Source organism: Myxocyprinus asiaticus, chromosome 8 (assembly GCF_019703515.2).
Source record: "Myxocyprinus asiaticus isolate MX2 ecotype Aquarium Trade chromosome 8, UBuf_Myxa_2, whole genome shotgun sequence".
Lineage (NCBI taxonomy): Eukaryota > Metazoa > Chordata > Actinopteri > Cypriniformes > Catostomidae > Myxocyprinus > Myxocyprinus asiaticus.
In genome coordinates, this window is record NC_059351.1 from 3,625,957 (window position 1) to 3,636,582 (window position 10,626).

General features: G+C 37.3%; 1 protein-coding gene across 2 annotated transcripts; it reads left to right on the forward strand.

The window, feature by feature from the left end:
* The first annotated feature begins 3,417 nt into the window (after positions 1–3,417).
* Positions 3,418–8,580, forward strand: LOC127444552 (ubiquitin carboxyl-terminal hydrolase isozyme L1-like). Of its 2 annotated transcripts, none has more exons than XM_051703972.1 (9): positions 3,418–3,516; positions 3,626–3,706; positions 4,025–4,153; positions 4,446–4,581; positions 4,876–4,961; positions 5,221–5,268; positions 5,361–5,430; positions 7,934–7,992; positions 8,129–8,580. In XM_051703972.1, exons 1-9 carry the CDS (start codon positions 3,484–3,486, stop codon positions 8,210–8,212), a joined length of 726 nt encoding a protein of 241 aa, XP_051559932.1. In that variant the 5' UTR covers positions 3,418–3,483; the 3' UTR covers positions 8,213–8,580. The 2 variants fall into 2 exon arrangements, with proteins under 2 accessions (XP_051559932.1, XP_051559933.1); XM_051703973.1 differs by having other exon boundaries at positions 3,626–3,637.
* Positions 8,581–10,626: the final 2,046 nt, after the last annotated feature.

The following is a 10,626-nucleotide window of genomic DNA, read 5'->3' on the forward strand; positions in this document are numbered from 1 at the left end:
AAATGTCAATGCTCTATTTTCCTCATAATCTTGTTTATTTTGTGATGTCATTTTGCACATGTAAATTGTTAATTTACCCTTTGTTTAGATTTCCATTTGTTTAATGGTGGATAATACATTTTACAGACAGAAAACATTTTATTTTTACCCATTAATCTTAGGTTTATTGCATCGCATATCAATGCATATTATCACTGTGCAGCCCTAGTGGTCAGTCCTTAATTTTATTTGTTTTTTAGAAATTCTTTTTTTTTTTTTTTTTTTTAAAGGCTCATTTTTAATATGGTGGGCCAGATAAGTAAGAAATGAGACTTGTTATATGAGGTAATAATGCTATTTTTCCTATATTACCAGACTGACTTTCTCGCATTTTCTTAAAACCAACATTTTGAATATTATCCTTGCTGTATTTCCCTGCCAACTTTCAAACCAAACCTACGCCCTTACACAGCAATGAACTAAGACACACAGAGGCCAATTAGCAGCCGGTTACAAGTCAAAACAAAACCCTTATTCATTCTCTATCTCTGTTATCATGACACAACAGCTGAAATTGTCTGTAAATGCACAGAGTGTGCACCTGTTTTCTATAAGTCTGGAAATTTGTATTGTTTGCTCTATTTATTACGCACCTGTAGTTGTCTTTTTGTGTGCATGTACAGTAAGACCCTGTAACATTATTGTTTGAGCAAGGATGTTTGAAGACATGGCAGACAATGATTTTTGCAGTTACTTATTTTACTGTACCAAAATTCCCTAATCTATAAAACTATTTGAAATTAACTGTGCTTTTTCTCTTTAAAAATGAGCGCAGTTTATTTGGCCCACAGAGTTGGCTATTTCAGTTATAATTAATCTGGACTGAATAACCACAACAGTTTTGATCATTTAAATCTAATGGTACCTAATGTAATTGATGATAACAGAGGCTAAAGAAAATGCTGCCATATGCCCACAGACTGTTTCCTAATATTTAAACAGACACTAAAACATCATTAAATATGCTATTACTACAGACATACTTGAGGTACTTCATTGTTTGTCACACTTACATGTCCATAACTGTAGTCTACAATAGAATTATAACATTTTAAAATCCCCCAAAACAAAATTCCAAAATATATTTTAAAAGAATTGTGCTGATGATAAGGATGACGAGGCTCTATTTTTGTGAGCGCTCGAAGCGCTGTGCTATGCATAACGACCGTGCGCTATGTCTTATCCAATTTTCATGAGAGTACAAATTCTAAGCACAATTTTTGTGCCAGCGCAAAGAGTAAGTGGGCTTGGGTGAGAGTGTTTGCACTATCTGTGGGTGTTTGCACACAAACTTTGGATAGGTGTATGTTAATGAAGTGGCGCAAAGTGTAATTTGGTATTTTCCTGAGAAATAGGTCATTAGTTGAAATAGTTTCAAGACCACGTCTGTTTTCAGCACAAAGTCTAAACTCAGTTCCTTTTTTTGCAGTTTGGAGATTCCACCAGCAAGTGGTAATAAAGTTCATGCCCAAACTTTGAAATGCAGAGGAAAATTAAATTATGTCCCTGACACTCACTGTTGTAGCCATTTTATAAAAAAAAAAAAAAAAACTTTATGAGATTTCTGTTAAATTGTCTATAGGTCATGGTTTATTTTTCTATTATTATTAGGCTTAGTGCTACTGCTCTTAAAATAGGGCCCAGATTTATGTTTTGGTAAATCATCAATGGTAAATCAGCGATGAAATTAGCTTTATAAATGACTAAAAGTGTTTGCTCTAGTGTAGGACCAAAGCCAAAGATGTATAGCTCAACACAAAGCCATTGGAAGTAGCTATCAGGATGATTAAACAACAGTCAACAAAAGCTCATAAAGGTAAAATGCATTGCACTGGAGATTTATTACATGTCCATTTCTTTACTTCACTCTAAAATCTCACTATCTCTTCAGAACATCAGACTTTGCGTGAATTGTTCTGATTAGCATCTCTGTTCCTCTGTCCTCTCCCTTCAGTTCCTCATGAATGCTGGAATTGCTTTAAAGCATGAGATCACCAGTTCGTTTTACAGTTTATTCTCCAAAGATCCCAGTTTTAAATCACACATACAGGCCTATTGCCTTTATTAACCCTTAGCTTCAATTTAAAAAAGTTACTCAGAGGTCCTTAGAGGACAAAAATGTTCACGTCAAAAAACTGCCATAATAATATTATATATTAATATTATTTTCCACTTTCAATTAGTTAATTTTTTTTACCAACATCAGTCCTGATAATAACTACCAAATATTCATTCATTTTCAGGATATTATCCCTTTAAATGCCAGTTTGTTTATTTAATGCCACTGTTGTTTTTTACACACACACACACACACACACACACACACACACACACACACACACACACTCTCTCTGACATCCATACCAACACACCCACACAATTTTAGCTGCATCATTTATTCAGTTGTCCTGCAGTGCCCTATAATACAGCAAACAGAAAATAGGGAAAAAGCATGTATTTGCTCCATAGGCTAAACATGCGAAAAATGGCGCCATCTGGTGGAAAATATTAAAAATGTAAATTTTGAAGCCATGGCTCTGGAATGAAAGCATGATATCATAGAATTCATGATTTTATGCTTTAATGGCACTGGGATCAAATATTGCAGTTTTAATGGGTTTCAATGGGGACATTTTTGTCCTGAAGGTCCTGAGTGTAACTATTTTGTGTACACAGTGTTTTATAGATGTATTATAGGAACTGAGATTGAAATATCAAAATTCCCCCAACAAATACACACCTTTGGCAAAAATTATGACGTTGGCATAAACACAGCCAAAATGATCGAAAAAACAAAAATGAAAAAGACAAAAATGCCCCGAAGGTCGCACAAGGGATAATTAGCAATGGTACCGCTGACTTTGGATTTCAAAAGCACAGAGAATAACAGTAAACTCACTTAAATAGGCATCAGTCACCATTTAAAACGGCATTTTATCTATTAAAAATGAGGTCAAAGTTGAATTGTTTCAAAATCGTATTTGCAATGCACTGTTCAATTCTGATTTAAGCAGCTATGAGTCAAGTAGGCTTGATACTTTACCCACTTTTTTTTTTTTAAAGAAATTATCTACTGTCAAATCACAGATTGTTTTTTAACTAAGTGTTTCTTCATGACGACTCTTGAAAACACTGGTAGCTTCCAGAATCGCCCGATGGCGGAACAATCTATTGCGGGAGAATCTCAAACAATTCCCCCCTCTTTTCTCTCTTCCGTGTATCCTTGTCCTTTACCGACACCCTACAAATATACACAAAGCTACACTTGGGGTGTTAATATGTGTCCCAGACGCGCTTAAAAAGCTCGTGTATATAAACGGACACCCCTCTAGTCTGATTGAATGGAATATGACCGATCAGATATATATATCCTGCTGCTCATTCGTTTTCTCGTGCGGCGCCTTTCAACTCTAGGAGGAGTGACACTCGCAACCATTTGCAGTCATGGAGTGGAAACCCATGGAAATAAACCCTGAGGTTTAACATTGTTTCATGACTTAGCTTCGCTTGCAGATTTGTGTAATGTGCATACTTCCGCTCGCTTGCTCTGGACTGCTCATGACCGACATGTTTGTATTGATTTCAGATGCTGAATAAGGTACGTTCGCTGAGTCACGCTGAGATGATGATGATGATGATGATGATGATGAGACTGTCTGCCGGGCAGGTCTGGGGCATCTGGGGTTGGGATAGTCATGGACCCGACTGAAATGAAAGGGCGTGGGCTTTTCCACTGTCACCTGCTATACATGAAAACGATATGCATCATTATTAGGCAACAGCAGGGGTGTAGATTACAGGGGGGATGGAGGGGAGCTAACCCCCTCAATAATCAAAACAAGCAAGTACAAACCCCCCATTATTTATACCATGAGCAATAGAAACATGGGTAAATGCTTCACGCTGCACCACCCCTACTTTCAATGATCTTAAAAGTAGGCTATATTGTAGGTAACGATTTATGACCGCTTTTGCATGTTTATAGGTCCTGAGTAAGTTGGGCGTGGGTGCAAGTTGGCGTTTTGTGGATGTTTTGTGTCTGGAGGATGAGTCTTTGTCAGGGGTGCCCTCGCCCTGCTGTGCCATGATGCTGCTCTTCCCTTTAACACAACAGGTAAACACAGCGGGCGTTGTCCTCTCTAAGTAGGCTCCATGAGTTAGAAACTGTTATGTGCATTTAAATACTGAAAAAATATAGTATGCACAGGATTTGTTTTTTAGTATTTAAAAAGTATCGGAAGTTTGTCATAGCTTAGGATGTTATTGGAATGACATCTTTTCCAATTTAGAGTAAAAGTGTATCTTCAGCACACTTTGCTTCAGTTATTAACAAGTTACTCTCATGGCATGCACCATATTAACTCTTGATGCAGCTTTTTAACCCCCAAACCTCCTCTGTTTATTAGCACGAAGAATTCCGTTCTAAACAGTCTGTTGATGAAGGTAAAGGCGTGTATTTCCTGACACAAACCGTGGTCAACTCCTGTGGAACTGTGGGTTTGGTACATGCTGTGGCCAACAATCAGGACAGTATTGATTTTGGTCAGTGGATATCTGCACCATAATACGCACATAGGCTTCTAATTTCTACCATAGCAGGAAAGAGCTGATTGACTTAAATTTTTGAAAGAGCTAGGTGGCACTATTTGTTTGCAATGCTCGAACAGCTGAAGAAAAACAAAGATATTCACACTCCTCAACTATGTTAAACACCCAATTTTATTAAAGTCAAACTAACATTACTGGAACCATTACATTTCTGTCTAGGTATGCAGTTTAGCTTGGTGAGAGCTAGATTCATGATTTCGCACTGATTATGTTTCCTCCTGTGTGTAGACAGTAACTCTGCACTGAAGAAGTTTCTAGAAGCCACCTCTGGGATGTCTGCTGCAGAAAGAGCCAAAGAACTTGAGAAAAATAAGGTATAAGTGTTATTGAAGGTTATTATGCCACTCAAAAACATCAAGTTCATGTGAGTCTTACAAGGCCTCCTTGCAATCTTGTGGAATAATAAATACCACCAGTAGATGATGCAAATGTACTATTATTCTCTATTTACTTTTCAGGTTTTCAGTATTAATTACAAAAAGCACATTTCAGTTTTATGATTTGACTTTAATATGAAGTTATTAAAGTAACTGTATGTATTGGAAATATATCAAAGATTTTTTTTTTCTTCAGGCCATCCAGGAAGCTCATGAGGAGGTTGCTGAAGCTGGGCAGTGCCGGGTAAGACGAAATGGACATAGACACACTCAAATGCACTTGAGTAATGCATTGTTTTAAGTTAAACTTATTATTTTTCTCTCTTTTGCTAATAGCTGGAGGCAGACAATGTCAACTTCCATTTTATTACATTTGTCAATGTAAATGGTCAGCTTTATGAGCTGGGTAAGTGTACATGGATTATGGTTTAGTGTTTTATCAAATCAGGTCCCCATACAGTGCATCCGGGAAGTATTCACAGCACTTCACTTTTTCCACATTTTGTTATGTTACAGCCTTATTCCAAAATGGATTAAATTCATTATTTTCCTCAAAATTCTACAAACAATACCCCATAATGACAATGTGAAAGAAGTTTGTTTGAAATCTTTGCAAATTTATGAAAAATAAAAATGAAAAAAAAAAAATCACGTTCATAAGTATTCACAGCCTTTGCCATGACACTCAAAATTGAGCTCAGGTGCATCCTGTTTCCACTGATCATCCTTGAGATGTTTCTACAACTTGATTGGAGTCCACCTGTGGTAAATTCAGTTGATTGGACATGATTTGAAAAGGCACACACCTGTCTATATAAGGTCCCACAGTTAACAGTGCATGTCAGAGCACAAACCAAGCCATGAAGTCCAAGGAATTGTCTGTAGACCTCCGAGACAGGATTGTATCGAGGCACAGATCTGGGGAAGGGTACAGAAAAATGTCTGCAGCATTCTGCAGCAGATTGAAGGTCCCAATGAGCACAGTGGCCTCCATCATCCGTAAATGGAAGAAGTTTGGAACCACCAGGACTCTTCCTAGAGCTGGCCGCCCGGCCAAACTGAGCGATCGGGGGAGAAGGGCCTTAGTCAGGGAGGTGACCAAGAACCCGATGGTCACTCTGACAGAGCTCCAGCATTTCTCTGAGGAGAGAGGAGAACCTTCCAGAAGAACAACCATCTCTGCAGCACTCCACCAATCAGGCCTATATGGTAGAGTGGCCAGACGGAAGCCACTCCTCAGTAAAAGGCACATGACAGCCCGCCTGGAGTTTGCCAAAAGGCACCTGAAGGACTCTCAGACCATGAGAAACAAAGACTGAACTCTTTGGCATGAATGGTAAGCGTCATGTCTGGAGGAAACCAGGCACCGCTCATCACCTGGCCAATACCATCCCTACAGTGAAGCATGGTGGTGGCAGCATCATGCTGTGGGGATGTTTTTCAGCGGCAGGAACTGGGAGACTAGTCAGGATCGAGAGAAAGATGAATGCAGCAATGTACAGAGACATCCTTGATGAAAACCTGCTCCAGAGCGCTCTGCACCTCAGACTGGGGCGAAGGTTCATCTTCCAACAGGATAATGACCCTAAGCACACAGCCAAGATAACAAAGGAGTGGCTCCAGGACAACTCTGTGAATGTCCTTGAGTGGCCCAGCCAGAGCCCAGACTTGAACCCGATTGAACATCTCTGGAGAGATCTGAAAATGGCTGTGCACAGATGCTCCCCATCCAACCTGATGGAGCTTGAGAGGTCCTGCAAAGAAGAATGGGAGAAACTGCCCAAAAATAGGTGTGCCAAGCTTGTAGCATCATACTCAAAAAGACTTGAGGCTGTAATTGGTGCCAGAGGTGCTTCAACAAAGTATTGAGCAAAGGCTGTGAATACTTATGTACATGTGATTTTTTTTTTTTTTCTTTTTTTTTTTCTTTTTCATTTTTTTTTAATACATTTGCAAAGATTTCAAATAAACTTCTTTCACATTGTCATTATGGGGTATTGTTTGTAGAATTGAGGAAAATAATGAATTTAATCCATTTTGGAATAAGGCTGTAACATAACAAAATGTGGAAAAAGGGAAGCGCTGTGAATACTTCCCGGATGCACTGTATATAGGGGAGACCGGGGCTAGTTTTCACTGTTTCTCACTCAAGAGTATTTATTTATTTAGGTATCTTATTTCTTTGGTTTATTTAAGTCATTCTGCACACCGCCACATACCCTGGCTACAAAATAAAAAAGCGATTAACAATTTCACTGATCTTACAACATATTGACATGCTTTATGGGGCGAGTGGTCACAATTGAATTAAATAACATGTAAGCTCTATTTTTTTTTTTTTTAAATGTAACAATTATGAAGTGCAAAATGATTCATTAAACAAAAAATGGAAAAGGTAACATACAAAAAGAATATCAACAAACATTGTAATTAATACATAGAAGAAATTCATGACATTTAAAACACATGTAACAACATTCATGCTTTCTGTTCAACCTGGCTTTCGTGAAAAATACCTTGGTTCCAAGAACACATTTAAAACCTTTGGTAAAAATCTGCCTTCATGATATAGCGGATCCTTGCCTAAATGTACTGTATGCCAGCTTGTTTACCCAAGAGCTATAAGAAAAATATGATGGTGAACATGTACTTTGGAGGGTAGAATTCACAATTTTTTTTCTAATTGTATAAAACCTCTGCTAGAGACCACACATTTGCACAATTGGACTTTTGACTCCAAATCTTACTACTAAAATATAGCCTTTGTGACAGCTAGCCCCTGTCTCTTCTATAGCTTTTCTTGGCTGTCACTATGACCAAAGAGACCTTTCTGTACTAATGACTTGGAGTTAAATGAAGTCCTTCCTTTCAAGTTTATCAAATTGAAGTGTGTGTGTTTGTTTTATTAGATGGCAGAATGGAGGGACCTGTGAGTCACGGGCCCACAAAAGCAGAAAGCTTTGTCATGGTAAGCTTGGGCATAATTTTGGTAGGGAATGTTTCGTTTATGAACTGTTATGGTCTAAACAGTTTATTTTATTGCATTTAAAACAGTGAGTCCTCTTCCAATGACTGAATAATGCACGAAATGTATCTCTCTGTAGGATGCGGCAAAGGTGTGTCGTGAGTTTACAGAGCGAGAGAAAGGGGAGGTGCGTTTCTCCGCTGTGGCGCTCTGCAAAGCCTGAGAGGAGCTAGACCACAAAGCTGAACCATGAGCAATTCCATAAAACTCTTCAGTCATTACCTGTCCAAAACACTGAAACCTTGTGCCTCCCCTTAATACATGCTACACAAACTGCTTGCCTTTTTGACTCTGAATTTCTGTCATTTCCAATTCTAATGCCTAATGTAATGTTGGTTTAATTTAATGAAAGAAGTCCTCTTAATATACAACTCCTGCTGTAAACACCAGTATTACGGTTTATATATTTAAAGCTTTTGTTGATGTACCTTATTTGATCTTTTGAGTTTGGGAGGGAGGGTAACATTTAGCAGAAATGAGATGTGAACTCATAGGCTTGGAGGTGTGAGAAATAAAGAGAATAAAGCATAACTGTTTCTTTTAGTATTGGTTGTGATGCACTATACTGGGACGATCTGACATCATTAGTAAGTCAGTACTGTGGATGGTGTAAATGTGTTGTCTTTAGACATTTGCTAACATTAGCAAATACCCCACGCATTATTTCGACCATGGGATGTGGTTGCTGATACCGGCCCAGATCTCAAATCTTATTCAATTTTGCTAAGGAGGTCTAAAATACCTTGAGAGAGAGATATCCAAAGTTGTTTTGGGTATTCTATTTCATGCTTGACTGGAATCCTACAATACCACTTGGAGATTTATGTAGTCTTAATCATGAAAATATTTTGTGAGCTATGTATGATATAGCCAAATGAAACACTTATATTTGGATTATTATTATTATTTTTTTTTTAGCATGCTAACCGCTAAGCTAACATACCCACACCTATGATTGGCAAAGTAATATATTATTCTGCTAAGCTAAAGTATTCAGTGCAAGTACTCTACATGATTATATCAAAATGTTGAATTTCGTTTTACATATAGGCGAATATATATATATGGCACTACTGTATTTACTGACTGTATTTTACATGATCAGCTACAACAGACACTACTAACAACTACCAAGAGGGACAGGATTTAATGGGAGGCACTAAATGGCTGCATTTCTGAAGGCTGTATATGGAGGTAAGAATGCATCAAGGCATGTATCCTGAGATGCATTCATTTGGTCAGTTTTTAAAGGCAGCATAGGTCTAGCCTTCACTGACTTTGATGTCCCGAAATGTTCAACCACTGTGTGTATTGTACACATATTGGTTTAAATTGATGGCCATTAAAATTCTGGAATTGAATGTTGCTGTAGCTCCACTACATGGATGAGACTATGACTCCCTGCAGTTTGGATGCCATTGCATCCTACTTTGTTCAGCTGAAGTGGGCCATGCTGCTGCAGTTAACCCAGCAATCTTGGAGGCCCTCCAGAGAGCAAGGGCATGTACTGATTGTTGCTCTATAGTAGCCAAATAATGCGAAGTAGAAAAAGAACTAGTGGTTTGCATTTAATCTTGTGGAATGATTTTATGAATGCTGATGCCGCTCCTTGTATCTCCAGTTGCCAATATAATTAAATACATAATCTAAACATTTTCATTAGACCAAAACCCAGTACCTTATGCTCATTTATGAATTGACCCTTTAAAAATATTCAATTAAATAATTTGGTGAACCTTTTAATCTCTAAGCTTCCAGGGATCCTCCCTAACAGAGGATATCAACTCTGCATTACAAAGCCAAAATGCAGTGATTATGCTGAAATAATTTTAACACTGAAACAGAGAAAAATAGCTTTAATGCTTCTTGATTGTCCATTTTAATGTGGATTATAAAATTTTCACAATCCACTTTCTCGGAGAATAAATCAAAGGACAGATTATAGTCAAAGAGACTAGATTTCATGCAACACCATTTTGACAAAACTGTTAAAACAAAACTCCCTGTTCAGACTTACAGTGGACTAATTTAATAAAAATGGTCTCATTTGACAGATAATCCCCTATATTTTAAGAAATTATTGTAATTATTAATAAATAACATTGCATATGTTTACAATTTTATGATTTGTTTCTCATACTTATTCTACTGGACTTTTTGTTATTATTATTTTGTTCTAATTTTTTTTTTTTGACACAACACTGGATTATTCATCCAAGCAAGCTAACAAACAAATAAACAAGTAATTTCTTTAATTTTAAAGATAACAACCCAAGGTAAGATTTTATATAATGTTTGAGGCTATTTGGGGCTTACATCTCAGTGGTGAGCACAGACAACAGATGTTTGCATTTTATGCCTTACCAAAAGAAAATTTCACTTTGTGATTTTTTTTTTTTTTTTTTTTTTTACAGCCAAATAAACTCCTTCCTGAGAATGAGAGCTTTAATTTGATATATGACTTGTCTATTTAAGTGTGTGCTGAAGGAATTTTAAATTCATTTGAAAATTTCTAACACGTAACCTCTTGGAGGGGTCAGTTTGTGTCACAAATATTTTCAGGCCTTATTTTCTTAT